The 18,348-nt window shown below is 47.4% G+C and overlaps 1 protein-coding gene across 1 annotated transcript in view; it reads left to right on the plus strand.

Annotated features, from left to right (window-relative positions):
* Nucleotides 1–16,443, plus strand: part of LOC124605895 (gamma-aminobutyric acid receptor alpha-like) — a 352,032-nt gene extending 335,589 nt beyond the window's left edge. Inside the window, exons 12-13 of the mRNA XM_047137842.1 lie at nucleotides 12,664–12,888; nucleotides 16,228–16,443. Coding sequence (XP_046993798.1) covers nucleotides 12,664–12,888; nucleotides 16,228–16,443 — 441 coding nt within the window. The remainder of the gene's footprint in view (nucleotides 1–12,663; nucleotides 12,889–16,227) is intronic.
* The last annotated feature ends 1,905 nt before the right edge of the window (nucleotides 16,444–18,348 follow it).

Below are 18,348 nucleotides of genomic sequence, written 5' to 3' on the forward strand. Positions count from 1 at the left end.
TAACACCGATTCCCGTCAGATCACCGAAGTTAAGCGCTGTCGGGTTGGGCTAGCACTTGAATCGGTGATCATCCGGTCTGCCCAGCGCTGTAGGCAAGCGGGGTGCAGTCAACCCTTGTGAGGCAAACTGACGAGATACTTGATTGAGAAGTAGCGGCTTCAGTCTCGAAAACTGACAAAAGGCCGGGAGAGCGGTGTGCTGACAACATGCCCCTCCATATCCACATCCAGTGACGCCTGTGGGCTGAGGATGACACGGCGGCCAGTGGGTACCTTTAGGCCTTCATGGCCTGTGCGGGAGGAGTTTAGTTTAAGTTATAAGTTCTGATTTCCAGTCAAAGGTGCAGAACTGTGGCTTATTATTATTGACTCTGCACGTAATCATCATTATATACAAATGAGTTCATCGTATTTTTTATACTTATTATGTATTAACATAAATTTTTCAGTGTTGTGTATATTTTCATGTGCCTTTTAACAACTTTCATGTTACTCCATTTACAGAATATGTAATAGTCTGGGGATGATAAGACATTTACCGAACCGGTCACCGTTTTTAAAAGAAAATATTTTATGCGGTCTAGATTGTTTTTATTATACCTTTAGTAGTGTTTTATTACCACTGACATCTCCTAAAACGATTTTTAAAATTATTTTAATTAAATATGCATACTTTGTTAAAAGACCCAGTAACATATTAAATATGAGGCTAACACGATAGAACCAGGTAAATAGGCAGCGAAATTGGTGACAAAAGGGCATGGATACCAGACAGCTGTTAGAGGTATGGAACACAACCCTCGGTCAACCAAGAATAGCTCCAACCATAATTTATCAGAGGAGACATACAAAATGAAGTAAGATGAGACGTAATTGAGGGCAGGTGCGAGAGAGTATGTATAATGAAGGCACTTGGTGACAGAATGTAGCGATGATAATTACGAATTGCAGACCGTAATTCCAGATGACCTGATTGTCAGAAATAGTAAAGAACAGTTCATTTATTGTTTCTCGGAGTAACTGGCAACGTTTCAGCGTCTGGTACCTGTAGCACAGCTAAACTGTCTCAACATGTCACCTATACGGTATCAAAAAATGGTTCAAATGGCTCTGAGTACTATGGGACTCAACTGCTGAGGTCATCAGTCCCCTAGAACTTAGAACTAGTTAAACCTAACTAACCTAAGGACATAACACACATCCATGCCCGAGGCAGGATTCGAACCTGCGACCGCAGCGGTCTCGCGGTTCCAGACTGCTGCGCCTAGAACCGCACGGCCACTTCGGCCGGCTATACGGTATCAACATGTGGTCTGCTGACTAGCTGTTCAAGCCATGGAAACGCTTCTTGACTGCAAAAGCATTCGGGCGCCAGTGAGGCAGAGCTCTTGCTGTAGGGATTATACAAAACGTCGGGTTTCGAAGAAGACAGCCAAATGTGTAGAGGTTACCGTCTACATCGCCATCATTATTGTGCTCATTTCAAAAGTTTTGGGGCTGGCGTGTTAGTGGCGTGCTGCACACTGACTTCTCTTAACGGCCAGAAAAGCTGCCCTGGTACCTATCTCGTTTGTTCACGTGAGAAGGCCCTTTCAGTCAAAGCACAAAGGACTCCTTTACTACGGAAATAGACGCCTACTAACTTCTGAATAAGTGCAGTTATGGTCGGGAGAAATTATGGACAATATCTTTGTACCGGGGCTTCATATATATTAACGAACGAAAAATACAATAAATAGTTCACCTTGTGCCGCTTACAGTTTGCCTATCTGGCGGATTCCAGCGGAATTATTGAGTTTGCGTAATTATTGACAGAATTTTAAAAATTTAAATGCTGTCACAATGCATCAGGATGTATAATCTTATGTTAATAATTTTACACTATAAGAAAAGTTAGAAAGTCTGTGTTTGTCTTGACGGAGCGCAACTGATGGCCCACAAATACCCGGAATTTATTCATACAGTGTTTGAGGACGAGAGTACTTATCGGCCTGCAATAAAGATTACACATAATTTCTAATCTCTTCCAAACTTTTTCTCGCTGACACACTAACAAAAAATGAAAGAAGAATCGTTTAGCGCTTAATGCAATTACGCCGTTCATGGAGTAAAACTTCGGCATCAGGTGTGACTTTTTAATTCATTATTTGTTTAGTATTAACATTATTCGAAACACTTTTTCAGACAGATTCCACAGACACCACTGAACGTACTGGCAAAATTATATCATTTTATGATGCATAGTTCAGGAGCTATGACGCCTTAAACATTGAGATGCGTGAAAAACTTGCTTTCCTTAAAGGACATGGCAACGGCCTTGTCGCAGTGGTTACACCGGTTCCCATGAGATCACCGAAGTTAAGAGCTGTCGGGCGTGACCGGCACTTGGATGGGTGACCATCCAGCCGCCACGCGCTGTTGCCATTTTTCGGGGTGCACTCAGCCTCGTGGTGCCAATTGAGGAGCTACTCGACTGAATAATAGCGGCTCCGGTCAAAGAAAACCATCATAACGACCGGAAGAGCGGTGTGCTGACCACACGCCCCTCCTATCCGCATCCTCATCTGAGGATGACATGGCGGTCGGATGGTCCCGATGGGCCACTTGTGGCCTGAAGACGGAGTGCTTAAAGGACATCATTTGTTAAATAATCAGACGTATGAAGCTGTTATATACAGGGCACTTCCATTCCTTCAAGATTGTGGCAGGGGGGGGGGGGGGGAGGGAGGGTTGTTGGTAACTGTTTGTGTGTCATCCGACCCCTGCCCTCAAAACGCGCGTGCTATAACGAGTCAAATTATACAGCGTGAACCTTAATAAAACCGACAAACTGTTGCAACAGATTCCTGACTGTAAATGGATGAAAAGATGTCATCTGAACATGTGCCCGAAAATGGAAGGTATGCGTGCACCAACAACAAATCGTCTCGGAACACAGTACAGAGCTGCATCACATCCACGTCACAACAGATGTTAAAAATGGCCTCCATCGGACTGCAGGTGATAGGGGTAGTATTGGTTGTCACACAGGATACACATAATCGTACTTTGGGCCGCGCGAGGTAGCCGCCTGGTCTCAGGCGTCTTGTCACGTTTCTCGCGGCTACCCCTATCGGATGTTCGAGTCCTCCTTCGGCCATGGGTGTGTGTGTTGTGCTTAGCGTAAGTTAGTTTTAGTTAGATTAAGTAGTGTGCAAGTCTATGACCTCAGCAGTTTGGTCCCATAGAAGATTACCACGAATTTCCAAACAAAATTTACTTACTTTGGCGTTTACAATGTTGTTAGACCTTTTGCCTGGAGCTTGTTCTAGGGTTCGTCTCAATATCCTGTAGAACCTGGTCCTCCAAATCTGATATATGCACAGACCTTCACCTCTCTGCACGTTCGCCTGTCTGAAAGGACCCATGGTCGCACAAGCGACCAAAAAAAAGCTTAAAATGTGTGATGTGGTTGGTGTCTGGGGCAGTACTTGTATTGGTATAGCCGTGCTGCCGCTCGACCGTTTCTCTCCGCCTGGCCATACATAAGCATCATCTCGGCTTGTTCCCGACATGAACACCGGACCATTCTGCTGCTTGCAGTACGCTGCGTCAATCACACAGTCTGCAACACACAAGTAAGAAACGGCACGTGACCAGAGGAAGTGTCATTTGTCAGAGCATCCTCCGTGGCACCTATGCGTTTCTGGACACATGTTGATAGAAACTTTTTTCCTCCATTTACAGAATCCGTCTCTGCAGCTTGTCGATTTTATTTTTGTTCACAAAGTATAAGGGGCAGTCAAATGGAAACGAGACCGATGGAAAAAAATGTAACTTATCTGTTTATTATTACAAGAGTAATCTAACTACTAACACATTTATCCTACTGTGAAACTAGATGGTTAGTGCCTTCATGGAAAAACGTTTTTGGTTCCTACAGAACCATGATTGTACTCAGGCGCACACCACTTCGTACGAAGCAAATCGGCGTCTTCCTTTAGGGCTCCAGATATATGGAAATCACGTGGAGAGTGATCGCAGGATGTGTAACGGCTTCCCAGCTAAACTTCGTAAACGTGATCGAAAGAACCTCGGCAACATGTGGGCGGCCCCATTTTCATATGTTTGGAACTCTGAAAAATGACAGCCGGGGCCGTTAATTTGCTTCGGACGAAAAAGTGCACGCTGGGTTACAATCACGATCCCGCAGGCAACAGCAAAAATTTTTCCACGAAGGCATTGACACCGCTGTTTCACCGTGGCAAAAATGTATTAACTGTTATGGCCATTACTTTTGAAATAATAAAGAGTTGATTTACCATTTTACTGCCTGTCTCGTTTTCATCTGAATGCTCCAAATACGCAAAGTCATTCGGTAATACCAATGCTAGCATTAAAGACCTGTTATTACCTTCTGTTTTTTGTGTTTTTGTCCCAATTCGGTGCACGGCCGGCCTGCTTATTACCGGATTTGGTAGGTTTAGTTTATGAGCTGGCAGGATACGTTTCCTGTCGCCACCTTTAACCCCCTGGGATGGAATATGTGCACCCCAGTTGTTGGCGTGTAGTGTTAATCATGTGGAAGTGGGCGAAAGTTTTCTAAATGTTTGCGGAAACTTGTAACTGAGTTGGGAAATGGATGCTTGCGACATATACAGGGTCGTCCATTGATAGTGACCGGGCCGAATATCTCACGAAATAAGCATGAAACGAAAAAACTACAAAGAACGAAACTCGTCTAGCTTGAAGGTGGAAACCAGATGGCGCTATGGTTGGCCCGCTAGATGGCTCTGCCATAGGTCAAACGGTTATCAACTGCGTTTTTTAAATGGGAACCCCCATTTTTATTACATATTCGTGTAGTACGTAAAGAAATATGAATGTTTTGGTTGGACCACTTTTTTCCCTTTGTGATAGATTGCGCTGTAATACTCACAAACGTATCAGTACGCGGTATCACGTAACATTCCGCCAGTGCGGACTGTATTTGCTTCGTGATACATTACACGTGTTAAAATGGACTGTTTACCAATTGCGGGAAGGGTCGTTATCGTGTTGATCAATTGTGATCAAAATGCCGAACGGGCGTGTGTTATGTATGCTGCTCGCTATCCTGGACATCATCTAAGTGTCCGAACTGTTCGCCGAATACTTACGTTGTTTAAGGAAACAGGAAGTGTTGAGCCACATGTGAAACGTCAACCATGACTTGCAACAAATGATGATGCCCAAGTAGGTGTTGTAGCTGCTGTCGCGGCTAATCCGCTCATAAGTGGCAGACAAATTGCGCGAGAATCGGGAATCTCAAAAACGCCGGTGTTGAGAATGCTACATCAACATCCATTGTTCCCGTACCATATTACTATGCACCAGGAATTGCATGGCGACGACTTTGAACGTCGTGTACAGTTCTGCCACCGGGCACAAGAGAAATTACGGGACGATGATAGATTTTTAGCACGCGTTCTATTTAGCGACGAAGCGTCATTCACCAACAGCGGTAACGTAAACCAGCATAATACGCACTATTGGGCAACGGAAAAGCCACGATGGCTGCTACAAGTGTAACTTCAGCGACCTTGGCGGGTTAAAGTGTGGTGCTGCATAATGGGAGGAAGGATAATTGGCTTCCATTACATCGATGGCAATCTAAATGGTGCTTTGAATGCTGATTTGCTACGTAATGTTCTACCTGTGTTACTACAAGATATTTCACTGCATGACAGAATGGCTATGTACGTCCAACATGATGGATGTTCGGCACGGCTCGCGTGCGGTTGAAGCCGTATTGAATAGTATATTTCATGACAGGTGGATTGATCGTCGAAGCACGTTCACCGGATCTGGCGTCCCCGGATTTCTTTGTGTGGGGAAAGTTGAAGGATATTTGCTATCGTGATCCACCGACAACGGCTGACAACATGCGTCAATGCATGTGCGAACATTACGGAAGGCGAACTACTCGCTGTTGAGAGGAATGTCGTTACATGTATTGCCAAATGCATTGAGGTTGACGGACATCATTTTGAGCTTTTATCGCATTAATGTGGTATTTACAGGTAATCACGCAGTAACAGCATGCGTTCTGAGAAATGATAAGTTCACAAAGGGACATGTATCACATTGGAAGAACCGAAATAAAATGTTCAAACGTCCCTGCGTTCTGTATTTTAATTTAATAAACCTACCTGTTACCAACTGTTTGTCTAAAATTGTGAGTCATATGTTTGTGACCATTACAGTGACATCTATCACAAAGCGAAAAAAGTAGTCCGACGAAAACATTCATATTTCTTTACGTACTACACGAATATGTAATAAAAAATGGGGGTTCCTATTTTAAAAACGCGGTTGATATCCGTTTGACCCGCGGCAGCGCCATCTAGCGGGCAAATCATAGCGCCATCTGGTTTTCCCCTTCAAGCTAGACAAGTTTCGCCCTTTGTAGTTTTTTCGTCTGACGCTTATTTCGTGAGATATTTGGCCCGTCAATGGACCACCCTGTACACCTGGGGGTTGTGGAAAACCGCCTAAAAACCATATCGAGGCAGGCCGGGACGTCGGTAATCCGCCCGGTGGATTTGATCCGGGGCTGGCATATCTCCCTGTCCCGGAAGCGGGTCTTCCACAACGGACGGCTATCCGGGCGGGTAAATGCTTGCTAAGCTCTAATTACCGTAATGCTGATGTGACGATGACAGTTTCCAGTCCCTGGAGAGCGTGGCTTCATGACGTCTACCCCTGCCTCCTGTAAGTAGACTGGCGTTCCCTCGGTGACCGTTCGGTCGGTGTCGTGACTGGAGATTATGCCGCCCGTTAGTCACGCCCGCAGCTCGCCAGCGGACGACTGCGCGCTCTTCGGCAGGAGGCGGCTCGCAAGGCAGCGCTACTCGGCCGGCAGACATTCGGCCGCCCATAACGCGCGCCGCCCCCCAGGGCGCGAGTCCGGGGCCGACGCCAGCGCCCGCCCCGGGCGAGTTCCGCGGGCTTTTTCCAGCGCCGTCGATCCTAATGGCCACGAGGGACGCCGGGGGCCCAAGTTTTTGCGTCGCAGCTCCGCCCACACACTGCCTCCTCCATTGGTTCCGTCTCCCCCGCAGCTGAAGGGGCCGTACGTTCGACCAAGTGCGAGGGTCGACAAGTAGGACGGACGACATAGTGAAACCGTTACTTGCTCCGCACTGGTCCATTTCTGTTCCAACATTCACTTCCTCAGCATGTGCCCCTCCCTCTTAGCTCTTAAACTCGCTTCTCGAGAAACACTGTTGAGAAAATTAGAAAAGGGATTTGTAATTGATTGCAGAACGATTCTGCTGCTACCAACATACATTTTGCTTAAGGACCACGAAGATAAGATACGAAAAATTAGGGCTCATAGGCGGTATATAGATAGTGTTTTTTTCCTCGCTCTATTTGCGACTGGAACAGGAAAGGAAATTACTAGCAGTAGTAACCTCGACACAGGCACCGTATAGTGGCTTGCGGAGTATCTATATTGGTGTAGATGTTGCCTGACGTCCGGTTTTGTCCGGCAGAGTCCATTCCTAAAAGTATCTCAATTCTCAAGAGTGTCGAGTTTGTACGATATCTGCTAAACCCGTGCCTTATTGGGACGTATATCTTGTCATCTTGTGGCTTACCCACTGGGCTAACATCAGCGATGCACAAGAACATAGGGCGCCTGGCGTTGTGTGCTTTGTGCCTTACAATGGCGTTCAGAACGCGTCCGCAGCATTATTGGTGGGATAGCTATGCTTTCTTTATGTGAAGTTTCAAGAAAAACAGCTGCCAGGGTAATATGCACGAAAGAATATTAAGGAAATGTAATTCATCCAAGGAACAGGGAGCTCACAAGATCCTGTTCGCCGCGCGGGATTAGCTGAGCGATGTAAGGCGCTGCGGTCATAGACTGTGCGGCTGGTCCCGGCGGAGGTTCGAGTCCTCTCTCGGGCATGGGTGTGTGTGTTTGTCCTTAGGATAATTTAGGTTAAGTAGTGTGTAAGCTTAGGGACTAATGACCTTAGCAGTTAAGTCCCATAAGATTTCATACACATTTGAACATTTTGAACACCCTGTTCCAAACAATTGCTGAGTGTTACTCGTCAGTTTGGTATCCTTAACGTTTTAAATTAGAATAAGAAGTTGAGAAGATCCAACGAGGTTGAAACTTTTTGACACGATCTCGTTTAGTAAGCGTGAGAGCGTTACAGAGGTGCCCAACGGAGTCCCGTGGAAAGTGCTACAAGAGAGATGTGCATCACGGAGAAGTTTACTGCTGAAATCCCGAGGCCATACTTTTGAGCAAGAACTGGACAACGTATTCCTAACTCTCAGATACACCTCACGCGATGATCATAACGCGGTCATACACACATCAAAATAGGTTTTGCATCTCCCTGGTTTCCAGAACTCCTGAAGAAAGACATTGACTGTGGATATTGCATCACAGACACAGTCCCATTGACTGTTCAGAGGTGTCACTGAACCCGCCCAAAGATGTAAACAACCAGGCATCAGCAGCGCCTATTAGGAGGAGGGGGTCCGACAACCGGTCAGTTTCACCAGGAAGGAGGTACACGGCTCGTGTTATCTGTAGTTCACTCATACCTAGACGCTCAATACAGCAGTTCGATAGCGTCCACATTGTTACTTTGTGCCAGGAAGGGCTCTCAACAAGGAAAGTGTCCAGGCGTTCGGCGTGGAGCATTGCGATGTTGTTCGGACATGTACGAGATACAGAGAGACACGAACTGTCGATGACATGCCTCGCTCAGGCCGCCCAAGATCTACTACTGCGGTGGATGACCGCTACCTACGAATTATGGCTGGAAGGAACCCTGACAGCAACCCTACCATGTTGAATATTGGTTGTCGTTCAGCCACAGGACCTCATGTTACGACTCAAACTTTGCACAATAGGCTGTATGATGCGCAGCTCCACTTGCGACGTCCATAGCGAGGTCCGTCTTCGGAACAACGACACCATGCAAAACGTTCAAACGTGTGTGAATTCCTAAGGGACCAAACTGCGGAGGTCATCGCTCCCTAGACTTACATACTACTTAAACTAACTTACGCTAAGAACAACACACACACCCATGCCCGAGGGAGGACTCGAACCTCCTTCGGGAGGGGCCGCGCAATCCGTGACATGACCTGAAACCGCGCGGCCACTCCACGCGATGACACCTTTCAGCGAGGTAGAGTTGGGGCCAACAACAAGCCGAATGGACCGCTCAGGATTGGTATCACGTTCTCTTCAATGATGAGTGTCGCATATGCCTTCAACCAGACAATCGTCGGAGACGTATCTGGAGGCTGAACGCTGTAGACACGCTATCCAGCGAGTGCAGCAAGGTGGAGGTTCCCTGCTGTTTTGGGGTAGCAATACGTGGGGCCGACGTACGACGCTGGTGGTCATTAAAGGTGCCGTAACGACTGTACGATACGTGCATGCCATCGTCCGACCGATAGTGCAACCATATCGGCAGCATATTGGCGAGGCTTTCGTCTTCATGGACGACAATTCGCTCCCCCATAGTCCACATCCTGTGAATGACTACCTTCAGGACAACGGCATCGCTTGAGTAGAGTGGCCAGCTTGTTCTCCAGACATGAATCCTATCAAACATGCGTGGGATAGATTGAAAAGGGCTGTTTATGGAAGACGTGACCCACCCACTCTGGAGGATCTACACCGAATCACCATTGAGGAGTGGGACAATCTGGACCAACAGTGCCTCGATGAACTTGTGGATGATATGCCACGACGAATACAGGCATGAATCAACGCAAGAGGACGTGATACTGGGTATTAGAAGTGCCAGTATGTACAGCAATCTGGACCACCACCTCTGAAGTACTCGCTGTATGGTGGTACAACATGCAATGTGTGGTTTTCATGAGCAATAATAAGGGCGATCACTGTTCCAATTTTCTGTATGGGTTCCGGATCTCTCGGAACCGAGGTGATGCAAAAAAAAATTTAATGTATATACAATAAATTAGACTTCACATGTGGGTTACTGACATTCGCATTTCCCACGCACATTTCGTTAATGGAACTGGTAGGATGAGAAGTGTTAATGTTACCAGAAGTACCCCGCACTACAAAGCGTAACGTGGCTTGTAGAGAATACGTATAGATGTAGGTATGGCTGTGGATGTTGACGTAGTTGTGGATGTAGATTGCTGATGCAGAAGTGCGTTTCTCCACATGATTCGGTCCTCCTTAGTCAGATACATAAAATCCTCAAAGGCTCATTGACAACAACTGGACTAACTCTCTTTTTTTTTTTTTTTTTTTTTTTTTTTTTTTTTTTTTTTTTTTTTGAGATCTTACGACATGTAACGTTATCGCCTCCACTCCTCTTCGAACTTCTCCAAAACTCGACTTCGTGACCACTCTTCTGGGGATTTACTGTGGAGTCTTATGGAGTCCCTGGTTGGCTGTACAGAAGACTCCTGAAGAAGATCCCACCGATGGGGTAGAAACGTCGAGTTTTGAAGATGTTTGAAGAGGAAGACAAAGCGGCCTGACATCTCAGAAGATTTCGCCTTCAATGACTACGTCCACAGGAGCCTGTTGACCTACGAGATGGGCAAGGTAAAACTGACCAGGAAAATTCACTGACGGAAGAAAACCGCAACTCCAAGAGGAGGTTTGCGACATAAATAAAAATTGGTAGACGTGTTACTACATCTGGAAGGTGATGTCTATTCTACTTTCGCACCAGTCGCATAAAAGTGACGCTAGTAGCGTCACTATGTGTATCCAAATCAAGTTTTATTTAAATATATGTTGTAACCGTCGCGAGCGTTAGTTACCTTTGATATTGAACGTGGTGAGTTGATGTTATTCAACAGTCCCTTTAAGGTGACAAAGACGCCATTATCTACACCGCACTGAGTTTGAACGAGGTCACGTAATAGGGCTACGAGTAGCTGGGTGTTTCTTTTGCGATATTACATCAAGACTTTGCAGGAATGTAGCTACTGTACATGACTTCTGGCTGCAGTACTCAAAAGAATGAACGGTTGCAAGTAGACCGGGCTCCAGACGTCCAAGTGGGATTACGGAGAAGAGGACCATTGTGTTTGGCGTATGACTCTGGCGCATTGTAAGGCACCTGCAGCAGCAATTGGAGTAGCAGTTGGCACCACAGTGACACAACGGTCTGTTACAAATCAAGAACAGCTCGAAGCCATACACCTTGTACCGTACATTCCACCGACACGAATCTACCGCCATTTGCGAGTTCAGTGGCGTCAAGGGAGAGCTCACTGGAGGCAGGGCCTGCCGGGGTGGCCGAGCGTTTCTAGGCGCTACAATCTGGAACCGCGTGACCGCTATGGTCGCAGGTTCGAATCCTGCTTCGGGCATGGATATGTGTGATGTCCTTAGGCTAGTTAGGTTTAAGTAGTTCTAAGTTCTAGGGGACTGATGCCTTCAGAAGTTAAGTCCCATGGTGCTCAGAGCCATTTGAAACATTGGAACTGGAGGCAGGGGAGAGATGTGTTGTATTTTCTGCCTTGGCGCCAGCGAAGGCCGTGTGATGGTCACGAGGCCAGTTGAGGGCGTCCAACCAACCTGTCTGCGTGCTAGACATACTGGACATACACCTGAGGTTATTTATTGTCTGCGGTCCGATTTCGTATAACAGCAGGAGCACGCTTTGGTTATCCCACACATCCTGACGGCAAATTTGTACGCCAGTCTGGTGGTTTGACCTCTTGCGCTGCCATTCACGAACAGCATTACAGGGGGTGTTTTGTGACAGGATAACGCTCGCCCGCAGAACGCTGTTGTAATCCAACATACGGGAGTCGACATGTTGCCTTGTCCGGCTCGATCAACATGTCTGTCTCCAGTCGACCACATATGGGACATCATCGGACGAGAACTCCAGAATGATCCGCAAAGATCATTTTTCGTTCCTGTACTTACTGACCAGCTGCAAACGTCGAGGAACTCAATCCAACAAATAGACGTCCGGTAGATATGAAACACAATGCATTGACGTTTTCATGCTTGCATTCAATATTCTGGCTATTACGCTGTTGTTAATGTACCAGCATTTCACATTTGCAATGGGTTATCTCACGCTTATATTAACCTGTGGACTTGCATCGTTAACAGCTTACATATGTTACTCAAACAAATGTATTCCAGAAATTTCATTGGCCTACATTAATTATTTTGATGTGTTGCGATTCTTCTTCCAGCAGTCTGACCTTCTACTTCCAGGGTAGCCGAGAGCCCTTAGGCACTGCTTCGTGGACTCAGGTAGGAGTGCCGGCTCTGGATTGAATCCACACGGTGGATTAACGTCGAGGGCCAGTTTGCCGGCCAGCCTGGATGTGGTTTTTAGGCGGTTTTCCTCATCCCGCTAGGTGAATACCGGACTGGTCCCCACGTTGCACCTCAGTTACGTGATTCACAGACACTTGAAAACTAAGACAGCCAACGCTATTTACGTGTTCAGCATCTGGGGCGGATGATACAAACTGTGTTGTCTAGCTTCACGTGCACGAAATATTTTTCTGGCCGGTTTTGTCATGACCACCCCATATGCAGCTCTGACTCGAATGGACGAGAGCAGCAGTGACGCCGTAACGGCCCGTCTGCTGCCTCTACCAGAGTCGGTGGTGGGTTGTGATCGCTGAGGCCTCGTTCCGCAGGGTGAGCCCGGCTCGGTGGCGCCGGTGGGCCGCAAGGCGAGCTCCGGCAGCGTGGGCGGCGTGGGCGGCCGGGGCGGCTCGTTCCTGAGGAGGCTGCAGGCGGCCGCCACGCCGCAGCCCTCCTCCTCGTCGTCCGCCGACTCGGCCAGGTTCGTCGAGGTCATCCCGCTGTCCGAGCTGCGCGTGCTGCCCGCCTCGGCGAGGCGCCGGCCCAGCGCGTGGTCAGTACCGCCGCCATTTGCGACGCTCTCACACTTCCTGTCACACCCTTTGCATTAGTTACCTTCTGCTGTCATGCGCTTTTTTCCATCCTACTCAGCGTAGTGAAACACGTAGATACGAGTAGCTAGCATGCTATTCCTGTTGTTGATGACGGCGGAGTTCACAAAGCGAACAACTTCTTCCCTGAGTATCGTCTTTTATTTCGCACCAGGTCGCCATGTTTTCTGGTAATGTTAGAGGATGGCCAGATGTCATTCCTGTCACCACACGTTTTGCCTCTGGGGTGGACTCTTTGTTTCCTTAAATATCTGCGTCTAGTGTCATGCAAATCGAAATGTTTAAATGTTTTCTAAATGTTCGCGAATAGTGTATCTAAGGTGTGACATTTGTACCAGCCCGATATTCACCTAGTCTGATGTGGGGAACCAAATCGCCCGATTTAATTCGATGGCTTTCCGTTGTCCATGATTTTCTATCCTCAAAGGCCAGCTTAGAATTCGTTTTATGACACTAAAAATTCCGTTCAACCTTTCTTCGAAGTCCTTTTCTATGTCTGACGAAGTTAAAATTTTATTTGCAACCTCGAAGTTATTTGTTATTTTCCGTGAAATTTAATTTCTTACCCAAATTTTCTCCTTGGGTACCTTTACCGTTTGTTCAACATGCAGATAAAATTACGTCAGGGTTAAGGTACAATCCTGCCTCACTCATTTCTCAAATACGAGCCCGGTTTCAGTGCCCCCAGAGGAAATGAGTCTTAGTACAGAGACAGACGAGCACTCTACGTCAGCTGTAATAACTGAAGTTTAACATCATTGTAAGACCAGTTGCCAGTTTACGATTTGCTAGACTTTTACCTGTGGCCCCACCACGTGCATGTACGGCACCTATAGTTCTCCTCCTCCTGTCTCTACCTATCTCTTTCTCCGCCCCCTATCTCTATGCATCTCATTCTCCTCCTCTCACTATATGTCACCTCTTCCCCCAGTCTTTGTGCTCACACGTGCCAATCCGCTTGAATAGCCATTCCAATTATAGCTGCAGCACGTACCTCTCAGGCAGGGCAGCCGCTCCTAAGGGGTCTAGGAGACTCTAAACCTCGGAGTTCTAATTCCCTTATAGCAAGTAGTGTGTGCACCAAATTTTGTGGAAGCGATCCGGTCCAGATGCTATATGTACATGTAGCTAAATACATCTGTGCAAAAACTTGTTGCGGAATCATAATTGAGTTGAAACCAGTAATAAAGAAGAAAGAGTCTGAGACCTTAACTTTTCCCGGTGATCTGAATGTTCAAATGACTTATGGGTTTGCTGCCAGGTGACGTCGTCGACCACCGCCGATATTTCGACAAGAGCACACCCTGCCATTCTCAAGGCACAACTGCCAGGAGGAAGCAAAGTGCAAGGGAATTTAATACCTCGGTTCACAGAGGAGAAACAAGGACGATACCACACACAGACAAGTGACCCCAGAGTCAACACACACAACGAAAGATGACTAACATCAGAAATATCAGAGACAGATCAGACGTGCGTTGCCTAATCAGCCTTCTGCGCAGTGGGTGAGTGACGATAGCAACGAAGTGTCACCTAAGCCTACGGCCTTTTTGCCTTACGCAGGAAGCATTTCCAACAGGATTGGCAGTATTTTGCGGAGATATCATGTGTTTTTTGACCACCTTCTAAGATTAAGGCCCTATTGGCGTCGGTAAAACATGATCTTGGTTTGCGTAAAGCTGGTGTCTATCGTATTCCTTGCAGCTGTGGCATGTCATATAATGGTCAGACAATCAGGTCTGTGGAAGACTGGTGTATTGAACATAAGCGTCACACACGCTTACAACAGCCGAGCAAATCCGCTATTGCAGAACATTGCGTTGACACCGGTCGTCCCATGGAATACAACAACACGGAGATTCTGGCTTGCACGTCCAGCCAATGGGATAGTGTTACCAAGGAAGCTGTTGAAATCAAACTATCAAGCAACCTTATAAACAAAGATGGTGCATTTTGTTTAAATGCTGCTTGGAATCCGGCTCTATTTCTCATCAAGGGACAGAATTAGTGCTACCTCATCTGTTGATTAATAGTCATTATCGAAACATCTACATCTACATACATACTCCGCAATCCACCATAAGGTGCGTGGCGGAGGGTACTTCGTACCACAATTAGCATCTTCTTTCATAGTTCCACTCCCAAACAGAACGAGGGAAAAATGACTGCCTATAGGCCTCTCTACGAGCCCTAATATCTCTTATCTTATCTTTATGGTCTTTCCGAGAAATGTAACTTGGCGGTAGTAAAATGTACTGCAGTCAGCCTCAAATGTTGCTTATCTAAATTTCCTCAGTAGCGATTCACGAACGCCTCCTTTCCTCTAGAGACTCCCACCCGAGTTCCTGAAGCATTTCCGTAACACTCGCGTGATGATCAAACCTACCAGTAACAAATCTAGCAGCCCGCCTCTGAATTGCTTCTATGTCCTCCCTCAATCCGGCCTGATAGGGACCCCAACCGCTCGAGCAGTACTCAACAATAGGTCGTATTATTGTTTCATAAGCGGTCTCCTTTACGGATGAACCACATGTTCCCAAAATTCTACCAATGAACCGAAGATGACTATCCGCCTTCCCCACAACTGCCATTACATGCTTGTCCCACTTCATATCGCTCTGCAATGTTACGCCCAAATATTTAATCGACGTGACTGTGTCATGTGATGTTGGTCATCTTTGGTTGGGTGTTGACTCTGCGGTTACTTGTTCTGTGTGCGGTATCTTCCTTGTTTCTCCTCTTGGAATGGAGGTATTAAATTCCCTTGCAAACTGCTTCCTCCTTGCAGTTGTGCCTAGAGAATGGCAGGGTGCGCTCCTGTTGAAATATCGGCGGTGGTCGACGACGTCACCTGGCAGCAAACCCGTGAGATATTTGAACAGACAAGAGTATGTTGTTTCTCACTCACTTTGCCTTACGATGTCATTCGTCAAGCACTATATTTTTGCTCAACTGAAATGTAATGTGTGGAAATAAAATCAAGTGCCAACAGCCAGAAATGTTACGCTATCCAAAACCGTTACGCTTCTACTTGTTCTGTTTCCAACCTCTGCGGATTTCCTGTCGGTCGCTCTCCCGGCAGCAGCAGCAGCGGGCAGTACAGGAACGCTCCGTGCGGTTCGCAGGTCCGTGTCGTGCCTGAGTCGGCCTCCGGAGGCGTCCCCGCAGCCAGCGCTGTCGGCCGGCGAAGGCGGCGGCGGCAGTGTCGCCGTGTCTTCCGCGTCGGGCGGCAGCGCGGCGCGCGGCGACGACCACCAGCTGCAGCAGCCGCAGTTGCAGATGCAGCACCAGCAGCTGCAGCAGCCGCACGCGTGCCGCTCGGCGCCCAGGAAGAAGCGGCGCACGCCGCGCTTCAACTCCGTCTCTAAGATCGACCGCGCGTCGCGCATCGTCTTCCCACTGTGCTTCCTCGCCATCAACATGTTCTACTGGTACTCCTACCTGTGGCGCAGCCGCCGCCTCTACCACGTGCGCGCCAGCGGCGACGCGGCCGCGTCGTAGCGCCGGCAAGCAGGAGGAAGCCGCCGGCCGCCGCCGCTGCACTCGCAGAAGCCGAAGTGGGGATTTTTTCCGAGCTGTTCCAGGGACGCACGGAAGCTCGCCGCCCGACATTATTTCAACGTTTTTGTCACATAACAATTTCTCAGCAGAGAAGTTCTGTTCAGAACTTTGTCAATCGCAGAAGTGGTGCTGGGAGTGTACTGGAGAGGCAAAACTTGGGAAGAACCTTCACAACCAACTACGTAACTGTAGACTTAAAAACGTGTAAGCTGTTCGTGTCAGAATGTAGCCGAACGGTTTTCTACGCGCTTATGAACCTCGGTCACTTGCGTCTAGTTTCGTTGTGGGGCATATTTGGCAACGGGAGAGCCTAGCAACTAACTATAATGGCCAGTCAAATGGAAACGAGACATATGAAAAGAAAGTAACTAAAGTTTTTCATTATTTCAAATGCAGCCGCCTTATCTCAATGTTAGACAAGATGGTCAATGCCCTCATGGGAAAATGTTTACGGCTGCCTACAGACCCATGATTGCACCCACAAGTACACCTCTCCGTCCGAAATAAATCGTCCGCCACGAACGTATTTCTTCAGGGAGCTTTCCTCAGAGCTCCAGAAACATGTATATCGCATGGAAAGCGATCGGGACTGAATAAAGTATGGGCAACTGCTTCCCAGCGACACTTTTGTAATCTACGAGGTCTGTTCAAACAATTCCGAAACTTTATCCACAAAATTTTTCTACGCTTACCTTTTACTCATTGTGCATGGCATCCTACGAAACACTCTGCTCAACAGCTGATACACCGCTCCCGACCCCTTTTCCACTTCCTGAAGTAGTCTTCGCACACTTCTTGCTGCATCGTGCTAAGCGCCATCTGTGAATTTTCTTTTATCTCGTCTGTCGCTGCAAATCTTCGTCCTTTCATCGGAGTTTTCAACTTTTGGAATAAAACAGAAGTCCGCAGTGGTCACATGATTCTCTTAAGTAACATTTCGTTCTCATTGTCACGATACAAAAGCACTTCACAAAATGCGAGGCGAAGGTGTTTCTAGTCTTGACTCATGAGCCGTGCGTAGAATTTGGTGGGAAGACAATGCATTCCATTCAGGAATTCATGACATGGTCCAATTGGAATGTTACATTCTTCTGCAGTCTCTCGGGTAGTCAGCCTTCGATTGGCAGGCGCCATTTCGTTGACGTCCCGGACAGGAGCGTCGTCGGTAGACGTCGGAAGTCGTCGTGAAACACTGTCATCTTTAACCTCCGTCCGGCTATTTTTAAACCTTGTGAACGATTCAGAACACCGAGTACGGCTGAAGCACTCATCACCGTTAGCTTCCTGCCTGCCTTCCTGAAATTCGTGAACTGTGTGACACAACGGTCTACTGAATATATCACTGGACAACAACTTACAGACATACAACAATGAAACTTCCGGCAGTTATACATTAAGCGTAGGCATGTGCAGGGATGCCAGGCGCATTTCGCTCCAACACAACACTGACGCGAAACTACGAATGTTCCGGAATTTTTTGAACAGACTCCGTAGACCAAACGACTGGCAAGATAGCTCCAGGAAAGTCATGATGACCTTTTTCCTGCAATGCAAGTGCCTGCTGTTCATGACTTTCTGGAGTCCAGCACCACAATTAACGCACAGCTTTACGTTGACACTTCATAAAAACTAAAGCGTGCCATCAAATCCAAACGTCCAGGATGCTGACAGACGGCATCATTCTGTTGCAAGATAACGCCCGCCCACGAGATGCCAAGATTGTTTAGAGTACGCAGTAGAAATTTCGCTCTGAAGTCGTTACACATCCTCCATACAGCCCCGATCCCTCCCGATCCGATTTCCATATTTTTGTAGCCCTCAAGAAACACATTCGTGGCTGTCGTA

This window comes from Schistocerca americana, chromosome 3 (assembly GCF_021461395.2).
Source record: "Schistocerca americana isolate TAMUIC-IGC-003095 chromosome 3, iqSchAmer2.1, whole genome shotgun sequence".
NCBI classification, from domain to species: domain Eukaryota; kingdom Metazoa; phylum Arthropoda; class Insecta; order Orthoptera; family Acrididae; genus Schistocerca; species Schistocerca americana.